The sequence below is a fragment of the Serinus canaria genome, chromosome 4 (assembly GCF_022539315.1).
Source record: "Serinus canaria isolate serCan28SL12 chromosome 4, serCan2020, whole genome shotgun sequence".
In the NCBI taxonomy this organism is placed as follows: domain Eukaryota; kingdom Metazoa; phylum Chordata; class Aves; order Passeriformes; family Fringillidae; genus Serinus; species Serinus canaria.
Window position 1 is genome coordinate 20,369,255 of NC_066317.1, and position 17,323 is coordinate 20,386,577.

A 17,323-nucleotide genomic window follows, 5' to 3' on the forward strand; every position below is an offset into this window, starting at 1 on the left:
TAAAAGTTGTAATAGAAATTAAACTACAGTATATAACCCCGTGATTTATGGCTGATTTTGTTGATATCCTTTCTGTACTGTTTGAATATGTATCATAAATTACTTCACTTTGAGATTATAATGCTCAGAGCTCATTTGCACTGGGACGGCTCTTTTTTGTTCAGTTGTCATTTTCTCTGGGATCTGAGGAAGTCCTGTCTTTTGGTTATGTCTTGGTTCATAGAGTGTAATTCTGCTTAGAGTATTTATGGGAAGAAGTGATGACTGCAGTATGAAGGGAAGTTTTCTAAGGGTTCATAAGAAGATAAGTTGAAGTAATCATCATTTGAAAAGGGCAGCTTTAAGAAGTACGTTAGAGTAATACTGACATTTAGGATTATTTTAAACAATGGAAAAGACTTTCCCTTGAAAAGGGAATACTTATTACCTTGTAGACTTGAGCAGCATGTCCTTGATGCTGCTTTCCAAAAGTATGTGGAAGTTACTTTTTATTTGACAATGCTTGTTGGACGATGTTAGTAAATGTGGTAAGCCTCTTAAGAATTGCCTCAGTTTTTGCTTTGGTTTTACCTTTGTTTTCACTTGGGAGAGAAGCTGGCTTTCTCAGAGTGTGGTGTATGATTTGTGTAGGAGGTTGAGTTTAGAATTACAGTGTATTCTCTTTTTATGGTAGCAAAAATTGGTGGTTGTTGCTGGGTTTTGGTTTTGATGTTAATGTGTGCATAGAGGGATACTTACGAGTGTTCCTATTTCTGGCCTCAGAGTCAAAAACTGGTTTTACGATTGCAGGCATTCCTTAATAGATCTTTTGAATTGCCTGTAATCAGAAAATTCTGCCTCCAACAATTACATATTGTTGCTATAACTTTAATCTATTATTACTCTACAAGGTTACAGTTTGCTCTAAATATGAGGATTCCTTATTACATGTGTGATTTTTGCTTCCCCTCGCTTAGTAGGGTACTCTGTTCAGTGGAATAGGTGGAGGAAGGGCAGAAGAGTGGGCTTCTTTTGAGAGGGAGAATGTTTGGGTTTTTTTTCCCCCAGGTAACTCAGCATTTTATAAGTATGGGAATTAGGAGCTATCATGAAGACTGGGCAGCAATTGCTAAATAAAATAAAAATAAAATGAGAAATCACTAAGTGAAACAGTAAATACTCTTTATTTAGATATTAATCTTATCTAAGATTTGTACTGTAAAGAATAAAACTACTTTTAAGACTGTTATATTTTTGTATAATTTCCTTGTGTTTTTCCTTTAAATTCAGTAAGGATGCCTCTTAGCAAAGGTGTCGTGAGTGCCTGTCCTTTCCATGTCAGGCTGCTTACAAGGGGAATTGGTTTAAATTTAGACTAATATACAAGGCGAAGATCCATGAAAACTGCCTTGATCTGTTCTGTTAATTCTGTATAGATGTGAAATTCTCATGTTTCTTACAGACCTGTTCTGATATTGAATCACATTTTTTAATGCATTTTTTTATTTCTATCCTATTGTGGTAGCCTTTGCCCTGATAACCCAACTTCACAATGTTCCCAAAGGTCTCTTTTGCTCCTCTCCTGTATTCATCTAAAAACTTAATCAGTCTTCAGATGAGACAACTGCATCAAGGACAACACATCTCCTTCCTAAAATGGACAGATAGAAGAAGGTACTGCTTAGGAAGCTTCCACTGCCAAAGTGTTGATCTTGGATGCAGGGAAGTCTGTCTTGGAACCATGTACTACTGCTTCAGAACTAATAATTTTTAGGCATTCCTAAATTTGCATGTGTATAGGCTTTTCAAAAAAATATTAATTTGCAAAGTGAAACTTCTGCCTCTTCTAAAAATCATTGCCATAATCCTATATTGTGTTTTGAAAGTGATAGAAAAGACTTAGATTTTGATAACTCAACTACAACTAGGTCTTTCATCAGAGATGAAGGAATTAGACGCCACGTAGCTCCTTTCTGCATTTGACTATCAGATTAATTTATTCTAGCTTCATCTGTGTCTACTCTCTGCTGGCAAATCAGCCTTGCAAACTGATGTTACATTCTACTAATTTGACTCAGCAAGTTTCTCCAGTACTGAATGGAGACAGAAGAAACTGCCTTTACTTCCAGCCAGAATTGTGGTTCCAGACTTAGCAGCACTCCTGGTGCTTGCTTCACAAGCACATGAGTTTTAAAAAAGGATGGGTGTGTTAGAGGGGAGAGGATGCCTGTGATCTTTTATTTGTGTTATGAGAATTTAAGATCTTTTTATATGAGGACTTTCAGTGACAGAAGTATCACTAGAACACAACTTTCTCAGAAGTTGGTGGCTGACTCTCCTGCCCCTTATCCTGGATTTTTCCTGTGTGTGGCTAAGGTGACCTTGTTAAGGGATCCATTCAGTTCAGGTCACTCAGTGTGTGGCTGCAGGTTGAGCTATGGGTCGGGAGAGCCCCAGGCAGGAGGCGGGGAACTACTGACCCCTTGCACAAAGGTCCCAGGTGCCCATGGCCCAGCCAGGGCACAGGACACTCAGGAGCTGGTGACTCCAGACTTGCCTGCACTTAGACTCTGAGGGTGTAAAAGCCCAGGATTTTTTTGTTTGAGGTTTCTCCTCAGAGGCACAAGCTGGAGCTGTGATTTTGGTACTGTACCATGATTAAATCATATTGGGGATCTAGACATGTGAGAGTGCTCTGGAAGACCTGGTGTGACTCTGTGGATGTGGGATCTGTAGCTGCAAAGGGATCTTGATCCCAGTTCAGTTGCTGCTGCCAGAGTGGCTCCTGGATGATTGGACAAGGAAGTTTTTTTAATAACCTGAAGTCTTAAGGCTTCAATGATTGCTCTTTTGAACTGTCATTGAACCCTTTTTGATGTTTCTTCAAAGACACTGAGTTACGTTCACCTCCATCCCTTTAGCCACTATTAAGCTCCATTTTAAAGTTGTTTTCTTCTTTTTCTGTAGTGTACTCTGTAACATTTGGTACCATTTTTTTTTAGTTTATTGGGTGCCTTTGCCTTTCAAAGCCTGTGCAGTTTCCTGTGTCAGCAAATATCTTGTACTTCTAGGATTTATCTTTTTTTTTCCTTTCATTCAGTGCTGCCACAATGGGTTATTTAAAATTTATTTTTCACAAGATTTCTTTCATACAGAAAATGTTCTCTGCAGCTGTCATGTTCTCTGCTCTATGCATCAATTTTTCTCTCTTCATAGAGAAAAGAGAGAAATATGTTTTGGTTTCTGTCCATGTTCTTATAAGCCTAGAAGTAGTTCAGAGGACTTTGTTCATTATTCATTTATCTAAAAGTGAGTATTTATTACTTATAAATAGTTATTAACCTAAAATACGTGTTCTCTTAAATGTTGTAAAATAAAAATAGTTTGATGTAAGAGGGCTGAAGATCCTTTGCCAGGTAAGTTCTACTTTAAGAAATGGAGCTGACATTTTGTGTGCATGAGAAGGTGAGTTCTGTTTAACTGACTGTTGTGTCTCTGAAAAAAAATCACAGCTACCTGATCCTCTAAGTACAAATAAATATTTGAAGTCATAAGTCATTGTCTCCTCTATTTTCTCCCATTGAAATGTCTTGCACAGAGTATTCCACCATCCCAGAAACTCCTGAAGCCCAGAGGACAAGAAAAGAGTCTTACTTCAAGCGCCAGCGAGGGGTGCAGTTCCTCGATGTGTCTGACAGCGAGGATGAGGAGCCAAGGAAAGTCCCTGCTGCCAAAGAAACCCAGGTCCCGAGGGCAGAGGTGGCCTTAATGTACGCTTTGAGCCAGATTTCTGTCCTGTCTCTGCACACTCAGGGGGGGTTCTAAGTTGAAACCCTGAACTGAAAATCAGAGCTTAGGTTGGGTTCTTGTTTGCTCCTTTGGGATTCAGCTGCCCCTAACTAAACTTTACTGGTTTTCCAGGGAAGAGGTATCCTGCTAAAACATTTTCTCAGAGGGAAAAGTTCTGCAATGTTGAAATGTGTGATTTTTGTTCATTTACACATTTTTGCCTTTGCCCTTCTGAAATCCTTTTAGTGCAACTTGAAAACTTCACCATAAAACACTTGCTTTAATAATTTTCAACTGTTGGAGTTGATTTTTTTTTTTTGTATATGCAGCTGTATTTGACAGGGAAGCAAATAGAGCTTCAGTGTGTTGTGTGAGTCCCAAGCCAAACTTAAGTATGAATTGTATGATGTGTTTCCTATGCATAGTGAAAACTATTTCTTTCCTAAGTGATTTGGAAATTTATATTTTTGAATGTGCTGGGAGGGAAGTCACTGTGCAAGAGTTGCTTGTGCATGTGCTAAAAAGGCAGTGTTGAGAGACCAGGTGAGACAAGCTGTAGATAGACATCTGCAGCCATTTGCAAGAGTGTAAAGCAACCCCTGCTAGTTATGTGTCTGTGTGGTAATTGTGCCCTCTAGATGTTCTTGTGCTAAGCAAAACAAGATGGCTTTACCTGTTTTTTTGATAGTCTAGTTGAATTAATGGGCAGAAAACTTTTGTGGGAATTGTAACCTTAACAGGTGTTGGCTCTTGTCATGTTTTCAGTCCTACACAGAGCATAGAGTAATTGGGGGTTTACAGCAGAAGGGAAATAATGCATTTTCCTGCTGCTGTTACCTGAAATTCTGATGCTGTGTTGTTTGTTTCTTTTTGTAGTGTTTGCCCCCCAAAATTTCAACTTAAGGGAGCTACTTGAAAAGGAGAAAAATATTAGCAGTTACAAGTGAGCTCCTGCTTCTGCCTGTGATTTAAGTTGTAGATTGTGCAAGGAGACAGAGGTGGCCAGCTGGTTGCATGCATCAAATTGGCTTGTGTGCAGTGCTGTGTAAATGCAGTTACTCTGCTTCGGGGATCAATCCCACCTGGAAGCAGTTCAAGTGGCTTTGTATCATATGGAGCTGATGCTGATAAGCCATGCAGGACGCAACTTGCAAAGCCATTGCTTGCTGTTCCTCTACTGTGTGGCTGTTGCTGGGAGTGAGAGATGGACAGCAAGGTGATTCCCTAGTGGGATTGATGAGCATGAGACTACCTCCTCTTGTGCTCCTCAGTATTCCCATGTAGCCACCTCAGTGCCTGACACTTGGTCCCAGTGTGCTGGCTCAGGTGCTGATTGGTGTGTACAGAGCCCATGGAGCTGTGTCACAAGTGGCTGTTCTGGTAGAGCTAACAAACAAACAGAGAGTGGGGCAGGAGTTAGCTGAGATCTGTCCAGGCTTTGGAACTCTGGCTCGTGCTGAATTCTGGCTTTGCATGGAATCAGTTAATTCATTGTCTGCATTGTGTGTTTTAATGCATGTGTTACCTGGTTTGTGGGGTTTTTGGGGGTTTTACTTCCTTTTTGCAGAGTATCCTAGCTTCCCTCATTCTGAACAAGGCACAGAACAGAAAGCAGGAAGTTTAGAGCAGAAAACACATCTTTCCTAAAGAAAATGCCACGACTTTTGCTACCACAGGGCTGCTGTCTGGAAAAAAAAGCAGAATCTAACACAGGAGTTGCTTAGCAGTTAAATGAGTGTTTCTTTATGCTTGATAAGTATGTGATTATACACAGAGGACAAGATTTATGATGTGTACAACTTTGGCTTTGTTGAAAAGTGTTTCGATGTTATTCCCGGATAGGATAATTGCAGTATCACCATTTTCATTTGGGTTGATTTTTCTTTTTTATATGCACTTCTTACAAGAAACCTTCCTTATCAAGGCAAAAAGATCAGAAAAATGCCAATAGATTTTAATATGATACTTCATTAAGTTTTTTTTTTTAAGTGGAAGTAGGCATGTTTTGAGGCTTACAACTCAGTGCCTTGGTGGACTGAAGAATAATTTGGCTTCTCCCTTGTTACTTCCTTTTTCTTAAGAGGCATAACCAGGGAGTCCTAGTGGCTGTGTGTGCCTTTTGAAAAGGGAGAAAAGGATTCTTTGATGAACAGTTACCTGTGTGTATCTCTTATGTAAGTGACACGTAACAATTTTTTTTCCAGAATTCTAATGCAATCTGCTGGTTGCAACTGCTAAAGAAAGATATAGTGAAGAAGACCAGGTTTATTTTTAGTCTTTTACGTATATTTATGTAGAGAGACCTGCAGGCAAGCCTTTTTGATGGTGAAAGGGTCTTGCCATATTTATACATATAAGATGCTGCACAAGGAGCTTTGAATTTTCTTTCTCAGTGAGCCAAGAGCTAGGACAGAGAGTTGATACTGCACCTGGAAAGTGTTTACAAAGAACCTAATCCACATCTGTTTGTCTGTTGGGCAAATAAACACTAGCAAGGCTGTTTAAAATAAACTCTGTGTAGTCTGATGTAATTCAGGTAGCTGGAACTGTTCAGGTAGCTAAACTGTATTAAGGTGGCTGTTATTAAATTTAACCTTTCATAGCACAATATGAGGGTAAATAATGGCATTTCCCTGGTCCATTCTTCCTTGCTTATGTCCTTTGCCAAGTTGAAATTGTTTAGTGCAAAGAGGACACTGTACTTGATAAATGCCTGAGTAGAGGTATCCCTTTGCACACAAGTTGATTCAGCGTTACTGAATGCATCTCAGTGCATTTTGTGCAATCCTGATGATTAGTTTACAGTAATGTTCTGGTGGAGTAAAATATTCATAAGCAAAAATAAATTTTAATTCTTGTTTTCTTCCCCTGTATGTTGTAGCTCTGGACCATCTGATGATGATGACCAGCCTGAAGAGGAAATGCCCCAGCAGGCCCTTGTAAATGGTGGGGACCAGCAGCCAGCTGTGAAGGACCGCGTAGCGAAGGATACCAGAGACTCAAAGCTGCAAACAATGAAGGAACGTTTTCCCCAAAGAAGTGACCAAGAATTATTAAAAGTAATGGTGCTCAGTTCTTTGATTTATTTTGATGATTATTTTATAGGATTTTATAGGCAGTTTTTCTAAGCTTCAGACTTCATTACAGTGTTATGGTGACTTCATGTTGTCTGAATGCTAGTTACCCACTAAAGGTGCTCTGTCACTTTGCTTCTCAGCTGGATAGGAAAGAGAATAGAATGAAAGGCTCATGGATCGTGGTAAAGATGTGGAGAGATTGCTCACCAGTTTCTGTCTGAGTGAAACAGACTCAACTTATGGGAAAGATATAATTTATTACCAGTCAGATCAGAGTAGGGTAATGAGAAATAAACACAAATCTTAAAACACCTTTTCCCCACCCCTCCCTTATTTTGAGGCTTAACTGTATTTCTTATTTTCTCTGCCTCCTTCCCCTGCCACACCAGTGGTGCCTGGGAATGGGGACTGCAGTCAGTTCATCAGCCCTCCTCAGCAGGAGGGCTCATCACAACCTTCCCTTGCTCCAGATTGGATCCCTTTCCATGGCATGCAGTCCTTCAGGAACAAGCTGCTTCCTTGTGGGTCCCTCCCACAGGGTCACCAGTCCTGCCAGCACACCTGCTCCAGCATGGGCCCTTCTCTCCATGGCTCCTGCTGGGAGCCTGCTTTCAGGGGGGCTTCCCAGGTGGTCACAGCCTCCTTTGGACATGCACCTGTTCTGCTGTACTGTTCTCCATGGGCTGCAGGTGGATCTCTCCTCCACCTTGGCCTTCAAGGGCTGCAGGGACACAGCTGCCTCACCATGGGCATCATCACTGGCTGCAGGGGAATCTCTGCTCCAGCAGCTGGAGCACCTCCAGCCCTTCCTTCACGGACCTTGGTGTCTGCAGGGCCATTTCTCTCTCATGAATTCTCCTTCCTCTCTCCTGCTGCAGGTGTGTTGATCCTCCCCATTTCCCTACCCCATTTCCTTCTTAACTGTTATCTACTGGTGCTGCCACTGTCACTGATGTCCTTGGCCAGCAGCAGGACTGTCTTGGAGCTGACTGCCACTGGCTCTTTTAGATGTGAGAGAAGCTTCTGGTGGCTTCTCACAGAAGCCACCTGTGTAGCCCCTCCTGCTGTCATGCCTGGCCATTGAAACACAATACAGCTCTTAGTTAATAGCAAAAGGGTAAAAGTAACATTTTAGAGGAAGTACAGCTATGTAACATTTCCACATGCATGGGAACTTGGATATCTATAAAAATAAATATATAGACACGTACTTCAAATAAACACCTTTAGGTAAGTTCAACAACAGTGAACTCCATTGTATAGAAAATTTTTCAAGTATTTCTTTGTTGTGATGTTTAAGCTTAATTATGGCTGTCTCAGTTAATAACTAATGGTAACTGCTGTTGTTGGAATGAGCTAGCTGATGAAATGCAGGAGTGCAATCACTGCCATTTTCCAGTAGATGAAACAGTGTGCAAGCTTGCATTTATGGCATTTAGCATGCAAAGATTTCAGTACTTCCAGTGAGGCAAAGGATAGGTTTGAATTTACTGTAATGTATTCTGATTAAGCTGATGTGGAGACTCTTGGCCATTGTCCAGTGTACAATACCAATCTACAGGTAACTCCTTGCAAGTGGGATGTGGTTGCTTATTACAGTAAAATGCCTTTAGTACCATACAAGGCTTTCACTAGTTTTTGTTTATAAAGCTAAATGTGTTTAAATTAGTCTGCAAAGTTGCCTGGCTGTTGAAATAGCATTGAAGAAATACGCACATTTTACTGGTGCTCCTTGCTGGGTGTTTTGTTTCCCAGTGAATCAAGCTTTATGGTTAGGCTTCCTTTATTTTGGGAATAACAAAAGAATTGCAAGTAGGAGTTTCTGAATTTTTCTCCTGAACATTAGAATTAGAATTTGTTGTGTATGTCCAGAATGTGTTTTTCAGTTTTTGGCAGCATAGAATTTATCTGATTCAAAGATTGATAAAAGTTCATTGTAGCTTAGTAACTTACTAGAAATGCTATGCGGTGTGTCTAACTGCTGTTTTGTGACTTAGCTACTGAGCAGCATGTGAGGCTGATGGTGTTTGTTTTCAGGAGAATGCAAGATAGCTCCTGTATCAGCAGAACTTTGTAGAAAATGGAGACTGTGCAGTTTTTTTTCCTGCAGTTACATAGCTGCAACATTTTTAAGGAGGACAGAGGAGTATCAAGCAAATCTGTTCCTTCATGAAGGATCTGGAGGAGGCTGTCCTGACAAACTTGACACAACTGATGAATGCTATTAAGGAAACAAATCACAAGTCTTTTGAAAAGGAAATTGTGCCAATGTAGCAAAATTGTAAGATGCTGTTTCCAAATGTGGACGGATACTTGAGAATCAGGATTCCTCATAACTTCATTTTTTGTGGGTTATTTTTTTAATATTTGTAACATTTAAGCCATTTGCTTTTTTTGCTGTTACCTCACCTGCAGAAAACCTGAAAGTCTCAACATGCACCTTGTAGAACAGATCTATGTTGAGATTACATGTGGATGGAGAAACAATCTAGGACTGCAAGGATGTATTGATAAACCTTGAAGCACATTATACATTTCATCCATGTTCTTACAGGAAATGGACCAGTGCATCGCAATAGTATTCAGATACTTTGAGTTAATAAATTAGAGGGTTTTATTATCTTGTTTTGTGATAGTAACATTGAATAGTCTTTATAAAAAAGCTTCTAGGTAAATATGCAGAGTATGTTTGTGAAGTAGGGAAGAAAGTGATAATAAGTGACATTGTATTCAGAATGTTAATTTGATACATCTTGGTTTTGCTCTTGGATTTTATAATACATATATATTTGGGAGGGGGGGGGAGGAGGTGTAAAAGTATTTTTCAGTCACAGCTAATCCAGCATTATCTTCCTTTGTTCCACTGGATTAAATTTCTCCACTTAGCAGTTGCCTTTTTTTGTTTTGCAGTTGATAGAATCAGCATGCACAATGGATGAAGCAGTAGCAGCTGGTTTGAAGCTCAATGATAAAGGTATGTTTAACAAAAAAACCCCAAAAAACGAAAACAAAACCCAAACTTCTGAAACTGTAGCTAATTCAGTGAAATTGGTTGGGAGGTGTTTAAAAAGTGGTAAAGCTTCTGCTGAAAGATACAGTATTGTGTGTTTATTGTAATAACACAGAACTGAATTTACAGGCTTTGCGGGGAGAAAGATGAAAAGAGAATGTGGACCAAAATCTGTAAATAAAACCAGAAAGAAGAATTTGTTCTCTGAAGCTCAGGATTGCTTTGCTTGTGGTTTCTTAAGTGATTCTTTTTGGTTCCTTCTTTGTCCAGTACTTGTGGCAAATATTAAGGGGTTAGCAGAAGTAATTCTAAGTGTTCTAGGTGAGCAGTCTGGTAGTATGGAAAAACTATACTGGGTATGTAGTTAGTAATAAGTAGATATTGTTTATATCAAGGTGCGTTGCAGTTTTTTCTTCTGGTTGTTTTCAAGACCTTCTTGTAATTCTGAATAAGAACTGTTAGTCTTAAACATTAGACAGATCCCCCTGGTTCTCTGGCAAAACATCACCCAAACCATGGGTTTGAACCCTCAGAGCTTGTTTAGGGGTGTCTGTTCTGCACCTCAATTGATGCAGTCTCATCCTGTTACCAAAACAAAGAAACAAAGCTAGACAAAAAACCCAACACATTTTGTGGGAGTATGTTGTAAGTGTTGGATGTGTTAAAGGATCATAATTCTTGGGCTTTGGGTTTGTTTCTTCACATCACCCAAGTCCAGGGTTAAGTCTTGTCTTCTGTTTTTGATTTGTTGCAGTTGGTCAGCAAAGAGCGGAATTCTGATATTATAGAAAGCAGATCAGCCATCTATTTACAGTTCAGCTGTCCATGGTTTTCCTGAGGGATCTTCATGGAAATTATGGAAAAGGCTATTTCTGATCACTCTTGATGATTTAGTTGTTTTGAGTAGTTCTTGCATCTTTTCATGGAGGATCTTAGGGATTTGGAGCAGTATGTCTAGGAGGAAGTGTAGGCTGAGGGAGAACTGCTGTACTCCTGCCTTTAGAGTACAAAGTTTCTTGCTTATTTAATTTCCCCTTTGTACTTGCCATATTTTCATTTTCTTATTTTCATATAAAAGTGCAATGATTTTTAACAGTTTCCAAAAAGTTTTAAGACCATCCAGGCTACTTTGAGTGAAAGGGATGCTTTTGTGTTTTGTGTTGTTTGATGGGGTTTTTTTAACCAACCAAATATAAACTTAAAACCATTTTGAGTTAATCACTGTGTGCATGGTCAGATTCTATAGATGGAAATTCTTGGGTACTGGCAACAGGAAACAAGGCTGGCATGTTTTGAGAAATACACTGAGTGCTGCTGTTCCCGGAAGACTGATTACTTTTTGAGGGTTTTGATAAATATTAATCCAATTTAGGCTACTATATATCCTTAAACTTTGTTGCAGTTCACAGTGTTTGAACTAAATCACTTTGATTTCTGGTATGTAGGCCCTGCCTTTTGGCCATTTTTGTGTTGATTTAAGAATGTTGTTTCACATCCTTTAAATATGAGCAACAGAAAAATCTTATTGGCAGCAAAATTCTCACTAATGACAGCTGTTGTATAAAATATTTAGAGGTAAGCATGCCTGACAGTGATGGTATAAATCACCTAATTTTGGACACATTTTTTTAAATATGGATATGTTACTGAACATCTGCTTTGACTGTGTCAATTGCAGATGTGCTTTACTTGTTGTGAAATGTTGGCTGTGTGAGAGGTCAAGGCAAGATACAGTTTTGCTAAGCACAGCTTTGTGAAAAAAGTGACCACGATATCCTTGAATTTTTCTGTCCTGTCAAAATGACAAAAAACTTGTATTTATAGATTGAATTCAATAGTTGTGTAGAGCTAAAATAAGAAACAGTGCAGATTTTTTTAAAGGTAGGAAGATGAGATGTGACACATTGAAAATATGTGTCTAAGATGTGAAGTTGTAATAATACCTGTTGCTTGTGATTTGTTTCTGGTGTTGTTTTCTTGAAAACCTCAAAAGTGGTGGGTGTCCTTCTGAGCTGAAGCCTGATGAAAATCTGTCTGGTATTCACTTCTTTTTGAGCAGTCAGGAACTACTGGTTTCTTTTATCCTGATGAGGGAAGTCACAGTAATAAAAGGGATTTCTTTTTTGTTAGAGGTAGCAGCAAGTAACAGAGGAAATAATTACAGATGCTTCTCTAAAGTCTGAGACCTTGGAGCTGCTTTTCTCATTGCTCATTAGTTACAAAATCTATGGGGAGGGCAAGGAGGGCCTTCTTCCCTTCTCCAAGGGAAGGCCCTGCCTGCACTCTGAGAATGATGCCTGTCTAACAGTAAGAGTTTCTTTATCCCTTCAGCCATATTCTCCGTTAGCAAAGGAAGGAAAAGTTAAGTGTACTTTGCAAAGTGGATGTCTTCAGAAAGTTGGCTTTTTTTTTTTTTTGTCATTTGCAAATGTGGTGGGTTTCCAAAGACCATAGGTTGGTTTTTTAAATACTTCTGTATTTGTAGGTTACTGAGACCACGATTTTCCAGATCCTTTCTTTCAGGTCAATTGCCTCTAAAATTGCTCTTGATGGGGCTTCCTTCAAAGGCTATTGAGTGCTCAGCCCTAAAGCAAGACCTAAGCTTGATGTAAAAGTGGGAAAATCTTTGAAATACTCTTATATCCAGCCCATGTATTTTTTTAGGGCAAAGGGGTTTGCAGGATCACTGTTCACATTCAGAATTATCCATCCTGAATACAATGTTAATTGAGCTTAAGAAATAATAGCATGAGGCCTCTAATGACTTGGCCCAGCAGCAGCCTGACAGTTCCTAGTTTGGATATCAAGACAACTGCACATTCCTCAGACTTAATAGTAGCAGGCATTTTCCTGGCAATATTGTTTAAATTATTTAAATTATGCCCCATCTTTGGAAGTTTTCAAGGTGTGGTTGGATGGGGGTCTGAGCAACCTGATCTAGTGGAAGGTGTCCCTGACTACAGCAGGGGTTTGGACCTAAGTGATCTTTAATGTCCCTTCCAACCCAAACATATGATTCTATCATATTTTAATCTAAATATATAAAAATCTATAAACTTTGAAAAAAATCTTAACAGTGTTTTCTGGTATCTCTTACTAGATCCTTACTTTAAGGAAGAGTTGCTAGTACTTTGCTTTTCTTTGGGATGTTTTAATAATTTATTTTTTTCAGTAGTTTTATGCCACTTCTCTGATGTCAGAGTGAATGACTGTAGTAGAAAATTTATTTGGAAGTATTTCTACAGTGTCTTCCTGTACAAAGATTTGGCTACTTAAGGTTCCAAGGTTAAAGCTATTTTGATCTTCCAGACAGTCTTCTGGACTGGAAAGCAAATGTGCTTTTTGTGAGTGTGTGGGTGTTCTTTTTCACTGGTCTCCCAGGGCAGACTGGGAGGGAAGGTTGGCCAGAGATGCTGGTATCAGACACCAAAGCTCTGCAGGCACTTGCTGTTCCAGAGAAGATTTAACTTCCAGTAGTATTTCAGATCATGGACTAGGAATTTTCACAATAATTTGTTCTGGTAATGCTGCTTCAAGCCAAGCTGGTGTGCAGAAATACTGGTAATGTCTTCTTGCCTTCATGAGCCATGCACAGCAGCAGTCTGGAAGTGCACCTGGCTAGGCAGGCCTTAATGCTGAGATGAGATGATAATCTCTTGATAATCACCAGGGCCCAAAGACAGTCAGAAAGTGAGTTGTGGCTCATGTGAACTGTTTGTAAGTGATAAGGTTATCACAGACTTAATATGCATAGTTTTCTTTGAGATGTCTAGATTTAATGTTGAAAAGCATTTGGTAACTGCTCTGGTATGCACCTGAGCCAGAAATCAGTCACCAGTGCTTCCAGATTGGCAGTGATGTACATATTCCAATACACAGGTGGGCTTCAGCCTGCAAGAAGTAGCAGCTTGAATAAAACCAGACACAGATACACCTTTATGCAACTGGTGTGTAATAACATGTGGTAACTATTAAAAAAAGAAGAAGAAAATGCTATTCCAGTTGTTGTATATGAGAAGTAATTACTTGATTAATTGCCTGTCTGCTGAAGATAACTTAGAGGTAAATAAGCATGTACCTTGATAACTTAGAGGTAAATAAGCATGTACCTTCAAGCAGCTGCTTTGCTTCAAGTTTCAATGTATCTGTGCTCTGTAGAAGGAAACTTATGGAGACTGCTAAACATTGTGTGGGTAACAAGTAGCTACTGCATTGTTGTAGTGAGTAAAATATCCTGCTGTTTTGGAGTGAACTTAATGAAAGGAACTAATTCTTTTTTTTCCATCTCAATTCTTTTTGAAGCTGCCTCTGGTAAAAGGAAACAAAGAGATTCTCCCACAAATTGCAAAACCAAAAATGAGCAAGTTGCAAAAAAGTCAAAAGTTAGTTATGTAAGTACTGCACTTTTCTCTTTGTGCATTGTAAAATAAAGTTTCTGTTTTATCAGAAAATTGCCATCTGGATAAGTTCTTTTTTCGTTGGGTTTTTTTTTTTTTTATTGTTGACATTTTGAATGGAATGACCTGCTTTGTTCTTTTGTGCTTGTGGCTTTGTATCACACCAGCCAGTTCACTGCTTTTGGTGAAAGTAGTTGATGGCAGGTAGCAGTGTGTGAGGCTCTGAGTACCATTCAGTTTTTGTGAGCAGCAGTGAGAATTACAGGCTCTGGATCACTTTTCCTCCTCAGGTCATTCCTTGTATTTCCTCAAACACATGAAGTTAACATATTTTGCTATATCTACTGCTGCTCTTTGTTATAGATGTTGCTTGTATATTTGAAACTATGACTTGGGGAAATCTTTAAAAATAATGAATTGGTTGCATTTAAAGGAATGGCTGCTTTGACCTCTGCTAATAAATGGGAGCTATGTCATGATCCTGATGCATTCAGAATGATATTTGGCAGATTTGCACAGTCCTGCAGTGTATGAGGCCATCTCCCAGGCATCCCAGGAGACATCCTTGAAAGCCATTTATGTAGAGGAAGGGAATTCTACATAAATATTGGAGGCTGGATGAAGGAGGGTGACTGTTGAAATTTAGGTTAACACTGTCCTCAGACAGAAACAAATGAAGAAAACACAGTTTTCTTTTAAAGCACAAACATTACAACTCATTTGTAATTCCTTCTTCCTGAAAGAGAGATGTGAACTGGGTTTGTTCTTCCTCACCAATCCCCTGGGTTTGGTTATGAAAGGAGGCTTTAGTTAAATATTAACCAGCCAGCCTAGCAAACAATGCTCCACTGGACCTGGTTTTATATATCAACTTGATTTCTGTTCTTAACAGTTACATTACAGTTAAAGGGGAAAGGATTAGAAAAACCAAATGTGGAATATGGTTTTTTGGAACTCATTCTAGAGAACTGCGGTGAGAACTTGCAGGGTTTTCTACTTAGTTTTGCTTTTCCTTGTGGTTCCTAAGACCATAGCATACTTGGCACTCTTCTGTGGACTGTAGCTGCTGTCTTAGTGACGCTAACACTCACTGAGGAAAGGAATAATGTCCTTTGTTACTCAGAGTGTCTCTGGGTGATGTGGTCTGTGCTCCTTCAGCAAAGTAAATGTTGCTATTTCTGCTGTAGACAAGTAGCTCTGTAACCACTTTGCATTCGGAGCTCCAGAAAGGAACTGGTGTCATTCTTTGTGGTGAATACAAAGCAGAGCAGCTTGTGGCCCGTGGAGGTTTTGGCACTTGTTAACTTCCATTTTGCAGGCTGGTAGTAGTTGTCAGTGAAGGTATTGTCGATGAAAAGTTTTACCAGTTTTTGATGTGACTTAATGATGCTGTGACTTATTTGTAGAATTTTTTTACCCGGAAATCTTAATATAAACACACCATTTGACATGTTTGTAGGCTGTCGTGGGTTAAACACTACATGTTTAGTAAGCTAATCTGATCACCAACCCTGACATCTTCTGCCTTAAGTATCATCCAGAATTGGTAATAACTTTTGATTTTAAAGCAAAATAAACTAGGCTGTTCTATATTATTTATATTTTGGTATATAACTTAGCAGTGTTAATGCTTATCAAGGAAAGAGTCACAGTTTTTCATGACTGAAGATATTTTCTATGTTCATGGAAGTTTTGGTCTTTTATCATTGACTAGGAAGCACTTAAGCTTGAATTTGTCTTAAGTGCTTTTGTCACTTAGAGTAGCTCTTTAAGGATAAACAATGCTGATGAGGTTTTCTTCTGTTTCTATAGTTGCAACTAATATTAAACCTAATAGGTACCTTTTTTAACATAGCTGGATGACTCAGAACCCAAAAGACAATGGGAGAGGCAAGAGATGCTTGTGAAGAAGTTGCAAAGTACATTCCCTGGATTGGATAAGGAGGTGAGTTGATGTCTCCCTGTGGCAAATCAGGTTTTGAGTTCTTAAGAAAACTGCAGCTGTTGATAGTCCATATGAAACAGTTCTTTTGCTGACAGCACTTCCAGAAAGAGCCCAGTGTGAGAAGGCTTTTACTGTTCCTGCTTTTACAATGTAACTTGTCCTGAGCTGAGAGCTGTGAGATGTGGTTAGGACTACAGGGAACTTCTCTTCCTACATTTCAGGCCCCATGACAAGCCTAGCAGAGTCAAATTTGATAAAAATGCCAGAGGAAATGATCCCTCCCTCTCTCACTCTTCTCCCCCAGACTGCTAAATATATATAGCACTTGGTATTACTTCAGTACCTGATGGTCCTCAGCAGCTACTTGAGCCCTTTCAGTACTGTGCTTGAAATTGTTGGAAGCAAAGCTTGTTCATGTGGGTTCTTACACTTTTGCAAAGTGGAGCGCAGCCCTGCCTAAACTGAGTATTCAAAGAAGCTGAAAGGTTTTCTCCTTTTGATTTCCTTTTGTTTTGAATTATCTGATTTACTGGGGTTTTCCTTGCCTGTTGTTACTAGACACAGAAATTTAGCTTGTGCTTATCTCACCACAATGCAAAATGTCTTATTTTTTATTAGGAGCTGAGAGAGGTACTTGAGGAACATAACTGGGTGTTTAATGATGCACTGGAGGCCCTGAAAATATTTGCAGACGACGAGGAGGGTAAAGACAGATTTATAATTCACTTTATCCAAAGACAAAACAAACTTGTGATGCAGGTATTTTTGAATTTTCAGCAGTGACAGTCCTGACAGCACCATGCCTAGAAACTTGGATTTATACTTGAAATTTTTATTACAGGGAGGATAAAAGAAGGAAGCTCAATTTTTCTGTATTTTTCTTTTTGCTCTCTAACTAGGGATAAATAAATATATTTGCCCTGCTAATACAGATGGGTATAAAAAGTTATATTACCTATGAATAGCTCTTAAAATATATGTTGGTACATGTCAAAGCTGATACCTGCTCCCTTCCTGCTTGTTTAAAAAAAAAAGTTTGTTTTTTAACTGCACTATTTGTAAATTACTGGTTTCCAAACTAGTAATTTGAAATAACTGTGTAGGTAACAAGTAATATATGCTATTT

The 17,323-nt window shown here is 39.1% G+C and overlaps 1 protein-coding gene across 1 annotated transcript in view; it reads left to right on the forward strand.

Annotated features, from left to right (window-relative positions):
• SMARCAD1 (SWI/SNF-related, matrix-associated actin-dependent regulator of chromatin, subfamily a, containing DEAD/H box 1) overlaps positions 1-17,323 on the forward strand; it is a 40,635-nt gene that overhangs the window by 4,117 nt on the left and 19,195 nt on the right. Inside the window, exons 3-8 of the mRNA XM_009101303.4 lie at positions 3,578-3,749; positions 6,650-6,827; positions 9,756-9,819; positions 14,158-14,246; positions 16,108-16,197; positions 16,816-16,900. Coding sequence (XP_009099551.1) covers positions 3,578-3,749; positions 6,650-6,827; positions 9,756-9,819; positions 14,158-14,246; positions 16,108-16,197; positions 16,816-16,900 — 678 coding nt within the window. The remainder of the gene's footprint in view (positions 1-3,577; positions 3,750-6,649; positions 6,828-9,755; positions 9,820-14,157; positions 14,247-16,107; positions 16,198-16,815; positions 16,901-17,323) is intronic.